At 45.5% G+C, this 21,417-nt stretch overlaps 2 protein-coding genes across 5 annotated transcripts in view; both read left to right on the top strand.

Moving 5' to 3' along the window:
• Nucleotides 1–3,408: 3,408 nt before the first annotated feature.
• On the top strand, nucleotides 3,409–17,970 carry oser1.L (oxidative stress responsive serine-rich 1 L homeolog). Its single transcript, XM_018234899.2, has 4 exons — nucleotides 3,409–3,511; nucleotides 14,534–14,657; nucleotides 15,999–16,109; nucleotides 17,027–17,970. Exons 2-4 carry the CDS (start codon nucleotides 14,581–14,583, stop codon nucleotides 17,712–17,714), a joined length of 876 nt encoding a protein of 291 aa, XP_018090388.1. The 5' UTR covers nucleotides 3,409–3,511; nucleotides 14,534–14,580; the 3' UTR covers nucleotides 17,715–17,970.
• A 294-nt stretch (nucleotides 17,971–18,264) lies between these two features.
• The window catches only part of jph2.L (junctophilin 2 L homeolog), a 46,224-nt gene continuing 43,071 nt past the window's right edge, over nucleotides 18,265–21,417 (top strand). For 2 of the 4 annotated variants that reach the window (XM_041575808.1, XM_041575806.1), the window contains exons 1-3: nucleotides 18,265–19,131; nucleotides 20,804–20,987; nucleotides 21,076–21,116. In XM_041575808.1, coding sequence (XP_041431742.1) covers nucleotides 20,980–20,987; nucleotides 21,076–21,116 — 49 coding nt within the window. In that variant the 5' untranslated portion in view covers nucleotides 18,265–19,131; nucleotides 20,804–20,979. Of the gene's footprint in view, nucleotides 19,132–20,803; nucleotides 20,988–21,075; nucleotides 21,117–21,417 lie in introns of those variants that run through there. The other 2 variants (XM_018234898.2, XM_041575807.1) reach the window with 2 other exon arrangements.

The following is a 21,417-nucleotide window of genomic DNA, read 5'->3' as shown; positions in this document are numbered from 1 at the left end:
ACTGGAAACAGCTAAGTCAATCCCTGCTGCTAATCCATCATGGAAAAATGAATGCGCTGTACCCAGGGCATGTTCCCGAGGACATTCTGCCAGCTGATCCGCTGCCTGGAAAATCAGAACCGAGTCTCAAAACACAGGACAGGTGTAAGACGGCTGTATCTGTATTTACAAGGCCATGGGTATGTCAAGACATTTCACAGGATAAACACGCTGTGTGTAATTTTAATTATGACTTCATTAACTGCAATGGTTCAATAAGAACATTTAAAGAGACAGTAATATAAAAGAGAGTTTGTGGGGAAATATTTAAAAAATTAAGATGGATTATAGTAAATATGTAGGACTTTAAGACATATATGGGCATATTTTGGTGGATAGCCTTCTATCCCATGTATAAAGGCTAAATATTGGCCTACTAGATGGATACCTGCTTTGCTCTTGATTAGATATTGATCAAACAGAATGGATAATCCAAAGAACCATGGTGGCAGGATTGACGTTAGAGAAATTCCTAATTAAATTTAGGCTCACTCACTTGGGAGTTGAGTTGGGTTGAGGAGCGCACGGGGATTGTTTATGAAGTGTAGACCCCTTAAAGAAGTGAAGTTTCTAAAGGCGCAGCAGTTTGGAAACCAGAAAAATATTTTTTCAGTTTTCCATTCAGTAAATAACCAAGGGTGATTGCACAGCAGGATAAGACAAGGTGGAGATCGTCTGCTTAATTTAGAAATGTGTCGCATAAGACTTGGCATTACTCCTGGGTAACAGGATCTGGGTTAGGTTAAGAAACAAGACCGGTTACTAATGAAGTTGCTAGCTCTGAGCTACAGTTTGTAACCAGTGTTTAAAGAAATAAATATACTGCTGATTTAAGTAGTCTAAGGCATGTTGCAGTTGGTCTTTTTTGTAGAAATATTCATCTAACAATTCTGCCCCTTACATGTAAAATGCTTTCTAGTTGGGAGATCCATGCTTTAAAAGGATCTAAACAAAAATCAGCCTGTGAACTCCACTGGACAGAATCTGCCCAGAGGGGTAAGTAAAGGCTTAAGGTCCCCATAGATGCAAACATTTCTCTTGCAGAACAGCCAAATTCAAATAAATGATTAAAGGGAATTTGAAATTAAATCATTGCCCTTTGTAGGTTTGCTTTAGTGTTTCCTGGGTGCTATTTAGTATTGATTCCTGTTGTGATTCCTGCCTGTCTGACCATTGTAACCTCTGCTATTCTGACCTGTGCCTGTCCGACCATTCTAATCTCTGCTATTCTGACCTGTACCTGTCCGACCATTGTAATCTCTGCTATTCTGACCTGTGCCTGTCCGACCATTCTATTCTCTGCTATTCTGACCTGTGCCTGTCCGACCATTCTAATCTCTGCTATTCTGACCTGTGCCTGTCCGACCATTCTAATCTCTGCTATTCTGACCTGTGCTTGTCCGACCATTCTAATCTCTGCTATTCTGACCTGTGCCTGTCCGACCATTCTAATCTCTGCTATTCTGACCTGTGCTTGTCCGACCATTCTAATCTCTGCTATTCTGACCTGTGCCTGTCCGACCATTCTAATCTCTGCTATTCTGACCTGTGCTTGTCCGACCATTCTAATCTCTGCTATTCTGACCTGTGCTTATCCGACCATTCTAATCTCTGCTATTCTGACCTGTGCCTGTCCGACCATTCTAATCTCTATTCTGACCTGTGCCTGTCTGACTATTCTGATCTCTGATATTCTGACCTGTGCTTGTCCAACCATTCTAATCTCTGCTATTCTGACCTGTGCCTGTCCGACCATTCTAATCTCTGCTATTCTGACCTGTGCCTGTCCGACCATTCTAATCTCTGCTATTCTGACCTGTGCCTGTCCGACCATTCTAATCTCTGCTATTCTGACCTGTGCCTGTCCGACCATTCTAATCTCTGCTATTCTGACCTGTACCTGTCCGACCATTCTAATCTCTGCTATTCTGACCTGTGCCTGTCCGACCATTCTAATCTCTGCTATTCTGACCTGTGCTTGTCCGACCATTCTAATCTCTGCTATTCTGACCTGTGCCTGTCCGACCATTCTAATCTCTGCTATTCTGACCTGTGCCTGTCCGACCATTCTAATCTCTGCTATTCTGACCTGTGCTTGTCCGACCATTCTAATCTCTGCTATTCTGACCTGTGCCTGTCCGACCATTCTAATCTCTGCTATTCTGACCTGTGCTTGTCCGACCATTCTAATCTCTGCTATTCTGACCTGTGCCTGTCCGACCATTCTAATCTCTGCTATTCTGACCTGTGCCTGTCCGACCATTCTAATCTCTGCTATTCTGACCTGTGCCTGTCCGACCATTCTAATCTCTGCTATTCTGACCTGTGCCTGTCCGACCATTCTAATCTCTGCTATTCTGACCTGTGCCTGCCCGACCATTCTAATCTCTGCTATTCTGACCTGTGCCTGTCCGACCATTCTAATCTCTATTCTGACCTGTGCCTGTCCGACCATTCTAATCTCTATTCTGACCTGTGCCTGTCTGACTATTCTGATCTCTGATATTCTGACCTGTGCTTGTCCGACCATTCTGAACTCTGTTACTCTGACCTGTGCCTGCCTGACCATTCTGATTATCTTCATGGATTTGACCTTTGCCTGTCCGACTACGCTTGAATTCTGCCCGCACCGACCTGGCTTGTCTGACTAGGTTTTGGTCTACACCTGAACTGTACCTCTCCTCCAAAACCTTGCTAACCATCGTGCCCCTTTGCTCCTCCAGAACCGTTAGCTTGGCTCCTCTCTTATTAAGACCTGGCGGCATCCAATTAGCCGAGGGCTCCTCCGGAGTGAAAGGCGGCTGTTAAAGGCGGAAGCAAGAGCCGAGACCAGGGAGCCTAGCGTTGGTTCTGGATTTAGGGTGCCGTTCGTGGCCTAATTAGTGTTGCCACCTGGACGGTATTTTGGTTGATTCCAATGTTATTAATAGGAGAAATAGATAAATCTATAGGAAGGCCTGTATTTTTTCCCGGAAAAGTTGGCATCCCTACGCGGCCTAATAAATTGGCGATGTCCCTGCGGATTGTCATTTTGGCGAATTTTCGCATGCACTTGCCCTTTAGTAAATCTGTAAAAGTGTAAACGATGACTTTTAGTCAGTCCTCAGATAAATAATGGATCTGTGTGGAAAGAAAACGAATTGTTCAGCTAATAAATGTTGCTTCATGTTTTATTTCATTCAATGTAACAGGACTTCATTTTTATTTTTTTTATTTTTTGGTCAAGCAAAGTAATGACGAGTTCTGTGGGCATATTAGGGGCTGGTGTGGCGTAGAAAACAGCATCCAACCTACAGGAAAGCCTAGAAACATTAGATTGTACATGCTGACTGACCACTGTATATTATATTACATTATCACGCCCACACCAGGCGGCGACGTAATGCGTCGCGGCGCTTACGCGTAGCCGTGACGTCAATCTCGCGCGATGAGACTTGGACGGGAGGCTGCAGTAAACATCTCTGCGGGAGGAGTAAGTAGCGATTGGGAAAGTGCTTCGTAACGGGACTGGTGGGCGGTGGGTATTTGTTTGGATTAAGCGGGTGTCGCTTCTGTCCGTTTTGGGGAGGGCGGGAGCTGTGGAGCCGACATGTTATTATCACCTCACACACAAACTGCTTTCATTTCATTGCTGCTGCTTTTGTCACAGAAGTGAGAGTTGTAAGTTGTATAGGGATTGGATAGTCTAAACTCTTCCCTATTCAACTTCTGTGGCCTCCCTGCAAACTTAAACCACTGGCCGACCCCTTCCCTGGTGACTCTCCTGTCTAAATCACATTTGTTTCTCTTTTACACTCAATAAAGGACACGGGCTTTAGAAACAAAACGAGCAGGAGCTTCTGGATCACAGTAGCTTTATAAGAGACATGTGAGACCTACACTGAGAGACATGTGAGACTGTCCCTACACTGAGAGACATGTGAGACTGTCCCTACACTGAGAGACATGTGAGACTGTCCCTACACTGAGAGACATGTGAGACTGTCCCTACACTGAGAGACATGTGAGACTGTCCCTACACTGAGAGACATGTGAGACCTACACTGAGAGACATGTGAGACCTACACTGAGAGACATGTGAGACTGTCCCTACACTGAGAGACATGTGAGACTGTCCCTACACTGAAAGACGTGTGAGACTGTCCCTACACTGAGAGACATGTGAGACTGTCCCTACACTGAGAGACGTGTGAGACTGTCCCTACACTGAGAGACATGTGAGACTGTCCCTACACTGAGAGACATGTGAGACTGTCCCTACACTGAGAGACGTGTCAGACTGTCCCTACACTGAGAGACATGTGAGACTGTCCCTACACTGAGAGACATGTGAAGCTGTCCCTACACTGAGACATGTGAGACTGTCCCTACACTGAGAGACATGTGAGACTGTCCCTACACTGAGAGACCTGTCAGACTGTCCCTACACTGAGAGACATGTGAGACTGTCCCTACACTGAGAGACATGTGAGACTGTCCCTACACTGAGACATGTGAGACTGTCCCTACACTGAGAGACATGCGAGACTGTCCCTACACTGAGAGACATGTGACACTGTCCCTACACTGAGAGACATGCGAGACTGTCCCTACACTGAGAGACATGTGAGACTGTCCCTACACTGAGAGACATGTGAGACTGTCCCTACACTGAGAGTTATGTGAGACTGTCCCTACACTGAGACCTGTCAGACTGTCCCTACACTGAGAGACATGTGAGACTGTCCCTACACTGAGAGACATGTGAGACTGTCCCTACACTGAGAGACATGTGAGACTGTCCCTACACTGAGAGACATGTGAGACTGTCCCTACACTGAGAGACATGTGAGACTGTCCCTACACTGAGAGACATGTGAGACTGTCCCTACACTGAGAGACATGTGAGACTGTCCCTACACTGAGAGACATGCGAGACTGTCCCTACACTGAGAGACATGTGAGACTGTCCCTACACTGAGAGACGTGTGAGACCTACACTGAGAGACATGTGAGACCTACACTGAGAGACATGCGAGACTGTCCCTACACTGAGAGACATGTGACACTGTCCCTACACTGAGAGACATGCGAGACTGTCCCTACACTGAGAGACATGTGAGACTGTCCCTACACTGAGAGACGTGTGAGACCTACACTGAGAGACATGTGAGACCTACACTGAGAGACATGCGAGACTGTCCCTACACTGAGAGACATGTGACACTGTCCCTACACTGAGAGACATGTGAGACTGTCCCTACACTGAGAGACATGTGAAGCTGTCCCTACACTGAGAGACATGTGAGACTGTCCCTACACTGAGAGACATGTGAAGCTGTCCCTACACTGAGACATGTGAGACTGTCCCTACACTGAGAGACATGTGAGACTGTCCCTACACTGAGAGACCTGTCAGACTGTCCCTACACTGAGAGACATGTGAGACTGTCCCTACACTGAGAGACGTGTGAGACTGTCCCTACACTGAGAGACGTGTGAGACTGTCCCTACACTGAGACATGTGAGACTGTCCCTACACTGAGAGACATGTGAGACTGTCCCTACACTGAGAGACATGTGAGACTGTCCCTACACTGAGAGACATGTGAGACTGTCCCTACACTGAGAGACATGCGAGACTGTCCCTACACTGAGAGACATGCGAGACTGTCCCTACACTGAGAGACATGTGAGACTGTCCCTACACTGAGAGACGTGTGAGACCTACACTGAGAGACATGTGAGACCTACACTGAGAGACATGCGAGACTGTCCCTACACTGAGAGACATGTGACACTGTCCCTACACTGAGAGACATGTGAGACTGTCCCTACACTGAAAGACGTGTGAGACTGTCCCTACACTGAGAGACGTGTCAGACTGTCCCTACACTGAGACCTGTCAGACTGTCCCTACACTGAGAGACATGTGAGACTGTCCCTACACTGAGAGACATGTGAAGCTGTCCCTACACTGAGACATGTGAGACTGTCCCTACACTGAGAGACATGTGAGACTGTCCCTACACTGAGACATGTGAGACTGTCCCTACACTGAGAGACCTGTCAGACTGTCCCTACACTGAGAGACATGTGAGACTGTCCCTACACTGAGAGACGTGTGAGACTGTCCCTACACTGAGAGACGTGTGAGACTGTCCCTACACTGAGACATGTGAGACTGTCCCTACACTGAGAGACATGTGAGACTGTCCCTACACTGAGAGACATGTGAGACTGTCCCTACACTGAGAGACATGTGAGACTGTCCCTACACTGAGAGACATGTGAGACTGTCCCTACACTGAGAGACATGCGAGACTGTCCCTACACTGAGAGACATGTGAGACTGTCCCTACACTGAGAGACGTGTGAGACCTACACTGAGAGACATGTGAGACCTACACTGAGAGACATGCGAGACTGTCCCTACACTGAGAGACATGTGACACTGTCCCTACACTGAGAGACATGCGAGACTGTCCCTACACTGAGAGACATGTGAGACTGTCCCTACACTGAGAGACATGTGAGACTGTCCCTACACTGAGAGTTATGTGAGACTGTCCCTACACTGAGACCTGTCAGACTGTCCCTACACTGAGAGACATGTGAGACTGTCCCTGTGACAAATACTGAGTGTGACCAAAATCTCCTTCTACTGGTCCCACTTTATCCATAGCTAACTGACTAGTACACATTTAAACCAAGATGGTGTTTCTTCTTTGTTCTACTTTCCCGCCAAAAAACTTTAAACAAAGGAGCTCCCAGGATAGCCCTCCAGAAGAGCTGGACAACCCCCTCCAAGGTATTTCCCCCTCCCCTAATGATGCAGCAGGGCCCCTGCCAATCAGACCTGCTTGGGTGGGGTTAACCAGAAGCAAGGCCGGCCTCCCAGCCAATCAACTCTAGGGGGTGGGGAAAAGGCCAGGTATACCAGAGGGGAGGGCTAGAGAGTTGTTGTTGTTCGTCTGGGGTGTAACCTGGCTGCGGCAGGTCACCCTCCTCTGCGGTTCCTTGGAGTTTATCCTAGCTGAGGCAAGAAGACTCCCTCCAACAGTTTGGATCTCCCTACCTCCCAGAGGACTGCTTATACCTGGATCCCCTTGAGGTATGGTTATTCTGTGGATTCACCCAAAGGCACTTTGCTCCTTACCCCTTTGAAATTGCCCAAAGGAACTCCCTGACTTTGGATTTGGATTGGCCTGGAGGGCGTGTGCATCTTGGAGTGGATTGCTCCAAGGGAGGCTCTTTATTTCGGACCAGGAGTGTTTTGGGACTTGGGGGAGTTCACATGCTAATGCCGTGTTCCTGATCTACTGTTTGTTGTATATCGGAAATAAACCCCTGTGTAAACCCCTCTTAAAGGTGTGGTATTTCCCGGTGTGTGCTAGTTGGTCATACGTCACACGTTTACGTGACATTCTGGTGGCAAGCGGTGCGGATAATGGAAACTAGAACATCAGGGAACTTCGCAAACCTTACAGCTCAGGAGATTACTGAGCTCAGGCTACCAACGCTACAAAGGCTCTGCCACACATGCGGTATTGACACAGTGGGAAAGCGGAGACAGGAACTCATAGAACTTCTCACACACCATTCTCTACCTACCCAGGAAGGTGATGCCCAGGGTGACCCAGAAACCCCTGAGGAGGGAGAAGGAAGCTATAATTTGCACCAAGATGCAGCTGGGGAACCTGAGGACAACACCGTTACCTTGTTTCAGAAACACCTTGCTGCTATTGGTCCAGGGCTGACCCCAGCAGAACGGCTAGAGGTATTGCGCCTAACTATACAGGGAAATCAGCCTAGGAACTTGAGTTCTGGGCCCACAGCAGGGCCAACCATTGCACGACAGCCAGTTGTGAAACTGACTCATGCTGCCTTCCCTGCCTTTGATGAGTCTAAGCAGAGCATAGACAGCTTCCTTCGCTCCTTTGAAGGTTTATGTGAGGACCACCAAGTTCCCCAGGATGAGTGGGTGCTTATTTTGGCTGGTAAACTCACTGGTAAAGCTAGCGAAGTCTATTTGGAAATTCCATACCCCCAGCGAGCAAATTATTGGAAAGTGCGTCAGATTCTCCTCGCCAGCTACGCCATCACTCCAGACTTCTACAGAAGAGCTTTCCGCACCCGGCGTAAAGCCTCCCAAGAAACTCACCAGGATTACGGGAATAAGTTGCAGAGGGATTTCCGCAACTGGGTACGGGGGAATAAAGTTAATTCCCTTGAGGATTTGTGCCAGTTGATGCTAAAAGAACAATTCTTCGAAAACTGCTCCCTTGAAGTGCGACAATGGGTTGGGGACCGTAAGCCTGGTACCTTGGAGGAGGCCACCCAGTTAGCAGATGAGTACCTGGAGAATCGTGTCCAGTCCCAGCCACTTACCCTACCCCTGAGTCCTACAAACCACTCCTGTGAGGCTGATCGTACCCATGCTCTACATGCCAGCCATGTGACAGTCAGGGCCCTTCCAGATTCTAAACCAATTAGGATTCCTCGGGCCTGTTTTATTTGTGGTTGTACTACTCACTTACAGGCAACATGCCCACGCAGACTCCCTAACCTGACCCCAATAAGACTGCCACCTGCCAAATCTGCAAATATTTTATCACAGGGGGTCACTGAGTGTCAAGTGCAGGATGCCCAAGAGACTGGTCCCCATATCTACAGGAAGCAACAAGTGAATATTGATGCATCAGACCTAAAAGAATTTAGAGTGTCAGCAGTCAACTTGTGTGCCCCAAAAAGGTGGGAGAACAACTGTGCACCCAGGAGAGGACACAGGGGTGTTCCACAGACAAGACTGGAACATCAAACAAAACTTATAACCCCTACTCCAATTCATAGTAACAGATACAAAGTCACCAATTCTCCAAACTGCAAAGTCTACATTGGAAACCTTGGCAAGCATGGCCATAAGACTATATTGGAGCAGGCATTTGGATATTATGGCCCTTTACGTAGTGTGTGGGTGGCCAGGAGCCCCCCGGGTTTCGCATTTGTGGAATTTGAACACCCCAGAGATGCTGCTGATGCAGTACAAGAACTAAATAAACGGACTTTGTGTGGGCGTCAAGTTAAGGTCGAATTTGCATCCATAGACAGACAAAGTAGCAATAAGGCTCCTCAATCCCCATGCAAATGGCTCCCAACACAAAGCAGAATATGGACTGAGAGAAACAACTATGTCACCCAAAGATTTAATTGAGCCAGTGGGGCCTTCAAAGTGCAGCCGGGACTCACCCTACAAAGGGGATCCCCAGCAATGCACTTACTATGGGGGGGAAGAAATGTGACAAATACTGAGTGTGACCAAAATCTCCTTCTACTGGTCCCACTTTATCCATAGCTAACTGACTAGTACACATTTAAACCAAGATGGTGTTTCTTCTTTGTTCTACTTTCCCGCCAAAAAACTTTAAACAAAGGAGCTCCCAGGATAGCCCTCCAGAAGAGCTGGACAACCCCCTCCAAGGTATTTCCCCCTCCCCTAATGATGCAGCAGGGCCCCTGCCAATCAGACCTGCTTGGGTGGGGTTAACCAGAAGCAAGGCCGGCCTCCCAGCCAATCAACTCTAGGGGGTGGGGAAAAGGCCAGGTATACCAGAGGGGAGGGCTAGAGAGTTGTTGTTGTTCGTCTGGGGTGTAACCTGGCTGCGGCAGGTCACCCTCCTCTGCGGTTCCTTGGAGTTTATCCTAGCTGAGGCAAGAAGACTCCCTCCAACAGTTTGGATCTCCCTACCTCCCAGAGGACTGCTTATACCTGGATCCCCTTGAGGTATGGTTATTCTGTGGATTCACCCAAAGGCACTTTGCTCCTTACCCCTTTGAAATTGCCCAAAGGAACTCCCTGACTTTGGATTTGGATTGGCCTGGAGGGCGTGTGCATCTTGGAGTGGATTGCTCCAAGGGAGGCTCTTTATTTCGGACCAGGAGTGTTTTGGGACTTGGGGGAGTTCACATGCTAATGCCGTGTTCCTGATCTACTGTTTGTTGTATATCGGAAATAAACCCCTGTGTAAACCCCTCTTAAAGGTGTGGTATTTCCCGGTGTGTGCTAGTTGGTCATACGTCACACGTTTACGTGACAGTCCCTACACTGAGAGACCTGTCAGACTGTCCCTACACTGAGAGACATGTGAGACTGTCCCTACACTGAGACCTGTCAGACTGTCCCTACACTGAGAGACATGTGAGACTGTCCCTACACTGAGACCTGTCAGACTGTCCCTACACTGAGAGACATGTGAGACTGTCCCTACACTGAGACATGTGAGACTGTCCCTACACTGAGAGACCTGTCAGACTGTCCCTACACTGAGAGACATGTGAGACTGTCCCTACACTGAGACCTGTCAGACTGTCCCTACACTGAGAGACGTGTGAGACTGTCCCTACACTGAGACATGTGAGACTGTCCCTACACTGAGAGACATGTGAGACTGTCCCTACACTGAGAGTTATGTGAGACTGTCCCTACACTGAGAGACCTGTCAGACTGTCCCTACACTGAGAGACATGTGAGACTGTCCCTACACTGAGACCTGTCAGACTGTCCCTACACTGAGAGACATGTGAGACTGTCCCTACACTGAGACATGTGACACTGTCCCTACACTGAGACATGTGAGACTGTCCCTACACTGAGAGACCTGTGAGACTGTCCCTACACTGAGAGACATGTGAGACTGTCCCTACACTGAGAGACCTGTCAGACTGTCCCTACACTGAGAGACATGTGAGACTGTCCCTACACTGAGACCTGTCAGACTGTCCCTACACTGAGAGACATGTGAGACTGTCCCTACACTGAGACATGTGAGACTGTCCCTACACTGAGAGACCTGTCAGACTGTCCCTACACTGAGAGACATGTGAGACTGTCCCTACACTGAGACCTGTCAGACTGTCCCTACACTGAGAGACGTGTGAGACTGTCCCTACACTGAGACATGTGAGACTGTCCCTACACTGAGAGACGTGTCAGACTGTCCCTACACTGAGACCTGTCAGACTGTCCCTACACTGAGAGACATGTGAGACTGTCCCTACACTGAGACATGTGAGACTGTCCCTACACTGAGAGACCTGTCAGACTGTCCCTACACTGAGAGACGTGTGAGACTGTCCCTACACTGAGAGACGTGCGAGACTGTCTCTACACTGAGAGACATGTGAGACTGTCTCTACACTGAGAGACGTGTGAGACTGTCCCTACACTGAGAGACCTGTGAGACTGTCCCTACACTGAGAGACCTGTCAGACTGTCCCTACACTGAGAGACATGTGAGACTGTCCCTACACTGAGAGACCTGTCAGACTGTCCCTACACTGAGAGACATGTGAGACTGTCCCTACACTGAGAGACGTGTGAGACTGTCTCTACACTGAGAGACATGTGAGACTGTCTCTACACTGAGAGACATGTGAGACTGTCCCTACACTGAGAGACCTGTCAGACTGTCCCTACACTGAGAGACATGTGAGACTGTCCCTACACTGAGACCTGTGAGACTGTCCCTACACTGAGAGACATGTGAGACTGTCCCTACACTGAGAGACATGTGAGACTGTCCCTACACTGAGAGACGTGTGAGACTGTCTCTACACTGAGAGACATGTGAGACTGTCTCTACACTGAGAGACGTGTGAGACTGTCTCTACACTGAGAGACGTGTGAGACTGTCCCTACACTGAGAGACATGTGAGACTGTCCCTACACTGAGAGACGTGTGAGACTGTCCCTACACTGAGAGACATGCGAGACTGTCCCTACACTGAGAGACATGCGAGACTGTCCCTACACTGAGAGACATGCGAGATTGTCCCTACACTGAGAGACATGCGAGATTATCCCTACACTGAGAGACGTGTGAGACCTACACTGAGAGACATGTGAGACCTACACTGAGAGACATGTGAGACTGTCTCTACACTGAGAGACGTGTGAGACTGTCCCTACACTGAGAGACATGCGAGACTGTCCCTACACTGAGAGACATGCGAGACTGTCCCTACACTGAGAGACATGTGAGACTGTCCCTACACTGAGAGACATGTGAGACTGTCCCTACACTGAGAGACATGTGAGACTGTCCCTACACTGAGAGACATGTGAGACTGTCCCTACACTGAGACATGTGAGACTGTCCCTACACTGAGAGACATGTGAGACTGTCTCTACACTGAGAGACATGTGAGACTGTCCATACGCTGAGAGATATGTGAGACTGTCCCTATACTGAGAGTTATGCGAGACTGTCCCTACGCTGAGAGACATGTGAGACTGTCCCTACACTGAGAGATATGCGAGACTGTCCCTACACTGAGAGATATGCGAGACTGTCCCTACACTGATACACTGAGAGACATGCGAGACTGTCCCTACACTAAGAGACATGTGAGACTGTCCCTATGCTGAGAGTTATGTGAGACTGTCCCTACGCTGAGAGATATGTGAGACTGTCCCTACGCTGAGAGACATGTGAGACTGTCCCTACGCTGAGAGATATGTGAGACTGTCCCTATACTGAGAGTTATGTGAGACTGTCCCTACGCTGAGAGACATGTGAGACTGTCCCTACACTGAGAGACATGTGAGACTGTCCCTACGCTGAGAGACATGTGAGACTGTCCCTACACTGAGAGACATGTGAGACTGTCCCTACACTGAGAGACATGTGAGACTGTCCCTACACTGAGAGACATGTGAGACTGTCCCTACACTGAGAGACATGTGAGACTGTCCCTACACTGAGAGATATGTGAGACTGTCCCTACACTGAGAGATATGTGAGACTGTCCCTACGCTGAGAGACATGTGAGACTGTCCCTACGCTGAGAGTTATGTGAGACTGTCCCTATACTGAGAGTTATGTGAGACTGTCCCTACGCTGAGAGACATGTGAGACTGTCCCTACACTGAGAGACATGTGAGACTGTCCCTACGCTGAGAGACATGTGAGACTGTCCCTACACTGAGAGACATGTGAGACTGTCCCTACGATGAGAGACATGTGAGACTGTCCCTACGCTGAGAGATATGAGAGACTGTCCCTATACTGAGTTATGTGAGACTGTCCCTACGCTGAGAGATATGCGAGACTGTGCCTACACTGAGAGATATGCGAGACTGTCCCTACACTGAGAGATATGCGAGACTGTCCCTACACTGAGAGATATGCGAGACTGTCCCTACACTGAGAGACATGCTAGACTGTCCCTACACTGAGAGACATGCGAGACTGTCCCTACACTGAGAGACATGTGAGACTGTCTCTACACTGAGAGACGTGTGAGACTGTCCCTACACTGAGAGACCTGTGAGACTGTCCCTACACTGAGAGATATGCGAGACTGTCCCTACACTGAGAGACATGCGAGAATGTCCCTACACTGAGAGACATGCGAGACTGTCCCTATACTGAGAGTTATGTGAGACTGTCCCTACGCTGAGAGATATGTGAGACTGTCCCTACACTGAGAGATATGCGAGACTGTCCCTACACTGAGAGACATGCGAGAATGTCCCTACACTGAGAGACATGCGAGACTGTCCCTATACTGAGAGATATGTGAGACTGTCCCTACGCTGAGAGATATGTGAGACTGTCCCTACACTGAGAGATATGCGAGACTGTCCCTACACTGAGAGACATGTGAGACTGTCCCTACACTGAGAGGTTCCCTGTGAGAGCTGATGTAGAGCTGTTATACATTCCCATACATACATACATACATACATACTCTATGGCTCTCAGTGCTATGGAACTTGCCAGTGAGGTTGCTCTAACCTTGCTCCGTAAACTATTTGTGGGTCATGTTACATTATTGACTTAAGTTGGCCACAGACACAAAGATCCGATCGTACGAATCAACGTACGATCGGACTTTCCCATTTTCCAACCTGCCACTAACCATAAAGATCAAAGTAGAGAGAACAGATCAATTGTACGATATCTATGTCCAACCAAAGCTAGTGAAAATCGTACAATCGGCAATACACGCAGAGATATTATCGACAGCCGACAGAAATTTTCTAACCTGTCCCATCGACCAAACGACCGATCTCCGTCGGACGAAAAATGTCGGGACTCCACACACGGTCTGAATATCGTACGAATCCTCGATTCGTACAATCGGACCTTTGCGTCTATGGCCAGCTTTACTCCTGTTTTATGTTTGAATCTTCAGCTGTCATACTTTGCTAGGAGACAGTTCAGGGACACCTTTAGTGTATCATTTCTGCTTTTAGAGAGAAAAAAGGCCTTATCTGATCCCTGCAGTTAGTGCTGAATGTTTAGCTTCATTGTTCCATTAGGATGAAAGGAAAGGGGTATATTTCTGTATTTGCAAATCAACACACACACACACCCACAGAGGGAACCACAGAGTCTTTTGCAAAACCTACAGTAATCAATTCATATTAAATCCTCTGAAGTGTTAGCAAGTTTTGGTTTAGACTTAGAGTGGTCTTTCAATAACATCCTTGTTTTGTGTTTTACTGAAGATTTCTTGTGAATCTCCTGAGCCCCTTACTGCCAACATAGCTCAGTAATGGAATCAGAGGTTAAAGACGGGGAAGAAGAAAATCTACAAAGCGCGTTCAAAAAACTGCGAGTCGATGCTGAAGGGTGAGTTTATTTTTGGATAAACTCTCTGCACTATCCAGGGTCACAGGGTAGTGGGTTGAATATGCAATATGTTATTAGTTACAAGACTGATAGAATGAGAACAAGTGTACGGGGCAGTCTAGGGATATAGAAATCCCTTGTAGGGCTGCGTTTTGCTCTCAGACTTAGTCATATTTACTAAAGGGGTGGTTTATGTTAACTTTTAGTATGTTATAGAATTTCCAATTCTAATGAGCTTTTCAATTGGTCTTCATTATTTATTCTTTGTCGGTTTTTAATTATGTGCCTTTATGGGACACTGACCCCCATCTAAAAACAAAAGCTCTTTAAGGCTACACATTTATTGTTATTGCTACTTTGTTTTACTCATTTTTCTATTCAGTTCCTCTCCTGTTTATTTTCCAGCCTCTTATTCAAATCAGCACATGGTTGCTAGGCTAATCTGGACCCTAGTAACCAGATTGCTGAAACTACAAACTGGAGAGCTGCGTAAAAAAACACTAAATTTTGTTTTGGTTTTTTTTTTTTCTTTTGCATTATAATTTATTTTACAGCATAATTTCACTGTTCATTATATTCCATTGTTTTACTCTTTTTCTCTAAGTAAATTGTATATGAAAATATATCAATAAATAAAAAAACCAATTGGAAATTGTTTCAGAATATCCCTCTCTACATCATACTATAAGTTATCTCAAAGGTGAACAACCCCATTAAGGGTCGAATTTCAATTTCATGTGAGTTTTTTTTTTTTTTTTTTTTTTTTTAAATATATTTAAAACTCGGACGAATTTTAGCGACTTGAAAAAACAAAATCGAATTCAATCAAACTAGATTCTATTCCCCCCCCCGATAAAAACTCGAATGTCAGGAAGGCTACAAATGACTCCAAATTGGTCCCCATACCTCTCCCATTGACTTTTATACAGTAATTCGGCAGATTTTAGGTGGTGAAAAGTCGAATTCTAATTCTTAAAGGACCAGAGTATGATAAATCTCGAAAATCGAATTAGAATTTTTTAAAGAGAATTCCATAGATGAATTTGACGGTTCTGAACATAAAAAAATTTACATTTTCAATTCGACCCTTAATAAATCTGCCCCTTAAAGTTGGATTTCCCTACACTGTATGGTCTCCTTTTGGCAGAAAGAGTAAATGGGTCAGTGTATGGCAAAAGGATCCTAGTCCCTGATCAGCTAGAGAGCACCTAAACTGTTTCCTAATAGAGCGAAGAAAAAAGGTATTTTTGCTGCCATCAGGAAAACTGAGTGATAGATGCCCTGTAAGAGTATTTTGATGTAGAAGTGTCTGTGTGTGATTTGGTTTATCTCTTTTTATAGGTGCAAATCTACAGCGTCAGCTCATGGCTGCAGTACAAGGACATCTGTGCGACCGTCTTTAGAAGACACCAAACCAAAAATATTGGGCTCGCTGAAAGAAAGCTGGCATAGGTAAGAGCACTGCTGATATGAACAGACAAGCAGCAGCAAGATTGTCAGCATTTCATCCCTATTAGGGATGCACCAAATCAACTATTTCGGATTCGGCCGAACCCCTGAATCCAGCTTTCAAATGGGGGTCACTGACCCCATCTAAAAAACAAATGCTGTGTAAGGCTACAAATGTTTTGTTATTACTCCTCTTTCTATTCAGGCCTCTCCTATTCATATTCCAGTCTCTTATTCAGATCAATGCATGGTTGCTAGGGTAATTTGGACATTAGCAACCAGATTGCTACAATTGCAATCTGGAGAGCTGAGGAATGAAGAGCTAAATAGCTTGAAAACCAGAAATAATAAAGAATGAATACCAATTGCAAATTGCCTTAAAATATCACTCTCTATATAATACTAAAGGTTAATTTAAAGGTGAAGAACCCCTTCAATATATTTCCTACAATCTGTCATTTGCGTACCCACATTTCTAGGAGCATTTCTTTTTCTTTTTTTTTGCGTTTTTTAAAATATCCCGGTTTAAATTTCTGTTCAGTGAGACATTTTGCAACTGTGCTGTTTTGTAGGGATGCATCGAATCCACTTTTTGGCATTCGGCCGAATCCTTTGTGAAAGATCCGGCTGAATCCTAATTTGCATATGCAAATTAGAGGCGGTAAAGGAAAAGGTGGGAAAAATGTTTTTTACTCCCTTGTTTTGTGCCAAAAAGTCACGTGATTTCCCTTCCAGCACCTCATTTGCATATGCAAATTAGGATTCCGATTCAGTTCAGCCATGCACAAGGATTCGGCTGAATCCAAATCCTGCTGAAAAAGGCTGAATCCCGTACTGAATCCTGGATTCGGTGCATCCCTACTGTCCTGCCTTCACCTCTATAAGCAAAGCTTATTCTCTGTTTTATTTTTCTGTTGCAGATCATCTAGAAAAACAACCAGAGGAGTGGTGAGAACACCACGGAGAAGACGTTCCAAATCCCCGGTCCTTCATCCTCCAAAGTTTACACACTGCAGTGCAAAAGCCTCGTCCAGCTCCCAGCTGAAACACAAAACCCTATGCGATACCCAAGAGGGGGGCGGAAGTATAGGCAGTGCAGTTACCAGTGATCCACCCAGCACTGCTCTAGACAGTGGTCGATACAGAAGATTTTATCTAGAGCCATCAGGAGCTTCTCCTTTAGAGACTGTTTCAGAGACCGTAAAAGTGAACGCTGCCGTTTCATTGACTTCTCCTGCGAGTCCGACGGCCGGTCATCCCTCAGATTTTCAGTCTGTATCCAAACTTGGCACCGGTGCAAAATGCACTTGTAAAGAGGAGGAATGCCAGTGCAAGAACTGCTGGCAAAATATGGAAGTGTACTCTTTCTCTGGATTAAGGGACATGCTATCGGAGTGCGAGAAGACAGTTAAAGAGGACCACTCTCAGACTTTGCAAAACAGAACTCAGCTTTCAGCTAACGGCACTTCCGGATCCCCGAGGTCTTGCTCTGAACAAGCCAGAGCATCCGTGGATGATGTCACTATAGAAGACCTTGCAGGATACATGGAATATTACTTGTATATTCCAAAGAAAATGTCTCACATGGCCGAAATGATGTACACTTGATAGGCCTCAAAATAACGTGCTTGAATCGATCTAGCCGCCGCAGGAGCTTTCTTGGCCTTGAGCCCCTTTGTCTCCATTTGCCATTAACCACGAGAGTGATTTCCTAATTTAACAACCAGCATTTTTGCCTATTTATATTTATGTTGTAGGGGTTGTTCACCTTCCAAACACTTTTTTCAGTTCAATTGTTTTCAGTAGGGATGCACCGAATCTACTATTTTGGATTCGGCCAAACCCCCGAATCCTTTGGGAAAGATTCGGCAAATACCGAATCCTAATTTGCACATGCAAATTAGGGGTGGGAAGGGGGAAAGTTTTTTACTTCCTTGTTTTCTGACAAACAGTCATGCAATTTTACTCCCTGCCCCTAATTTGCATATGCAAATTAGGATTCGGTTCGGCCAGACAGAAGGATTCATCCGAATCCTGCTGAAAAAGGTCCAATCCCGAACCGAATCCTGGATTCGGTGCATCCCTAGTTTTCAGATTGTTCCCCAGAAGTAAAGACTTTTTAATTTTTATCGTTTTTTTTTCAAAGTTGAATGTTCCTGTCTCTGGCGTTCCTGTCTCTGCTCAGTAATCCAGGTGCAGATTCTAAACTGTTGAGTGTTAAATGATACATTTCTCAGCAACATCTCTGGAGTATTAGCAACCGTTGTATCAATTCTAACAGCTGCCTTTAATGAAACCCAGTAGCGATGTGTGATTCGAGAATTTCCCGAACCGCACCCGGTCCGGGCCTGCTCCTGCCCTCTTTTTATAGACCCACGCCTGCCCCGCAGTAACATCACAAAAGGGGCAGGGCAGGCGAAAGTCTATAAATTCCACTGCCAGAAGCCGACAATACTAGGCAACGGGCAGGGAGAGCAAGAGCTCGACCCGAAGATTTTGTGCAGGGGTCTGCCCGACCTCGGCCCGCACATCACTAAAACCCAGGGATTCTGCTCAGCAGGGACAAAGATAAGAAATCAACAAAAAAACTGTTTATAGGGTCAGTGACCCCCCTTCCCAGAGTTGCTTTAGAAGGTGAAAAATTAAACGTTACACTTCAATATTTGAAAAACACATAGAAAATAGAAAGTAATGATGAAAAAAGTATTTATGGTGAACAATCTGGAACCAACTGAACTGAAAAAAGTATTGGAAAGTGAACAATCCCTTTAAAATAACAACCCTATCCAGATTTGGTGGGGTGGAGAGGAGTTACCTGCATTGAAACACTATGAAAGAAAAGATATAAATATGGTCTAACTAAATATGAAAATGAATTGTCCTTGTTTCATGTGTTTTTCATTGTATACAAACTCCAGGTCTTTAGATGTGTTCAGTCTGTGGGACAAAGACATATCCAGCCATGTCTTGCTTTCGATTGGTGATGAAGGTTGCATGCAGGCGTTTGTTCTTGTATCACGTAAAGGTGGGTTGTAGTGGAGAAAAAAAAACGTTTCCCGATTGATTTTCCTATAGCTTGCACCCCGGTCGGGATCTGATTTTAGTTGTCGAAATCAGCAGTAGTTACTGTAGGGCTCCGTGTAGTGGGGGAATGATATAGTTTTTTTCCAAGCAGTATTGTAAGAGTGCTGAATAGGAATGCCTGTGTCCTTAACAGTGTTACATCATCGTTAGAAGAATGTTTCCCCGCTGGCAGCAATGTTTCCTACATCCCTTTTTATTTTTTGCACCAGGAACTGAAATTGTTTTGGGTCTATTAAATGCAAATGCAGTGGATTCGTGTTTGCCAAATAAACTTTGCATACAAAAACAAGAGCTTCTGATTTCATCTGATCTGTGACTTTTTCTGCTTAACTGAAGCTCGCGTTTATTCTGTATAGGGATGCACCGAATTCACTATTTGGGATTCGGCCGAATCCTTGGCAAAAGATTCGGCCGAATACCAATGCAAATCCAAATTTGCATATGCAAAATAGGGGCAGGAAAGGAAAAAGTGGAAAAAATTCTTCTTTTGTGACGAAAAAGTCATGTGATTTCCCTACCCCCCCCCCCTAATTTACATATGCAAATTAGGATTCGGTTCAGCCAGGCACAAAGAAAAAGGCAGAATCCTGGCCGAATCCTGATTTGGTGCATCCCTAATTCTTTACTGAGTACAGCCCTACAAACACTGAGCATTGCTTTAAATCAGAGTTGCCTACAAATCCCAGCATACTTCAGCATATTCCAGTGTTAAAGGAAGTAAACCCTAAAAATGAATAGGGCTAAAAATGCCATATTTTATATAGTGAACTTATTGCATGAGGCTTAAGTTTCAGCTTGTCAATAGCAGCAATGATCCAGGACTTCAAACTTGTCACAGGGGGTCACCATCTTGGAAAGTGTCTGTGACACTCACATGCTCAGTGGGCTCTGATTGGCTGTTGAGAAGCTAAGCTTAGGGCTCGTCACTAATTATCCAGCAGAAAATCCAGCTTCCCTGGCTGTAATATAAGCTGATGCTACAGGTTTGCTGATTATTCAATTCTGATGCTAATTGCACTGGTTTCTGTGCTGCCATGTAGTAATTATCTGTATTAATTACTAATCAGCCTTATATTGTGACATTTCTATTCTATGTGTACTGTATATTGTGAGTGGGTCCCTAAGCTCAGTAAGTGACAGCAGCACAGAGCATGTGCAGTGAATCAGCAGAAAAGAAGATGGGGAGCTACTGGGGCATCTTTGGAGACACAGATCTTTACTGCTAAAGGGCTGTGGTTGCCTTGGACTGGTACAGAAGCACAAAACATCATATACAACATTTCTACCTACTTCTTTAGTTTAACTTTCCTTGTCCTTTAAGAGTATGTATGTATATATATATTTGAATTTCTATGTTCATAAGGCTGTAAATTCTAGGAATGATCCACATTTGTTTAGTATACTGAATTTTTGAGCAATGTATCAAACCTTGATCAAAGTTATGTAATATTAGAGGAGCAGTTCACTTTTAATATGGCCTATTGTTAGCCACCTTTCAGTTGGTCTTCATTTTTATAGTTTTTAAAAATATATCTTCTTGCGACTCCAGCAGCCAATAAAAGGCTAAAATGTTATTATTACTCTTATTTTGTATTACTTCTCTTTCTGTTTAGGTCCTCATCTATTCATATTCCTACGTCTCTTTGAAAAATTGGACCCTAACCACCAGATTGTCGAAAATGTCCCACTGGAGAGATGCTAAATAATTCCAAAAACCACAAATAAGATAAAATGAAGACCAACTGCAAATTGTCTCAGAATAGAGTTTTCTACGTCCTACTAAAAGTTAATGAAAAGGTGAACAATCCCTTTAAGGGTTTAGGTTCAAATTCAGTTCTCGCAAAAAGTATTTTGATTTAATCTAAAGCTTCCTCTTGCCATGTAGGATACCTTTCCAGAAGAAGCCTGAAAGCTGCCATGGTACAGGTATGGAACCTGTTATCCAGAATGCTCGGGACCTGAGGTTTTTCTATAATTTGGATCTTCATACTTTGTCTACTAGAAAATCATGTAAACATTTAATAAGCCCAATAGGCTGGTTTTGCTTCCAATAAGAATTAATTTCATCTTATACACTTGAAAATAGACCGCTCCAGCCTTGCCGCATATACTCACGTCCACTCTATAGTTTATTGGTGCTGTTGTGCAGGTCTCAATAAAGTTGCCTAATTCAAGATTAGAGAAAAAAGTGTGGACCGCACCTCCTTTAAAATAAAATTTCTCCTTT

Source organism: Xenopus laevis, chromosome 9_10L, assembly GCF_017654675.1.
Source record: "Xenopus laevis strain J_2021 chromosome 9_10L, Xenopus_laevis_v10.1, whole genome shotgun sequence".
NCBI classification, from domain to species: Eukaryota; Metazoa; Chordata; class Amphibia; order Anura; family Pipidae; genus Xenopus; species Xenopus laevis.
The sequence above is the reverse complement of the archived record's forward strand: the minus strand, read 5'-3'. Positions and strand labels throughout refer to the sequence as shown.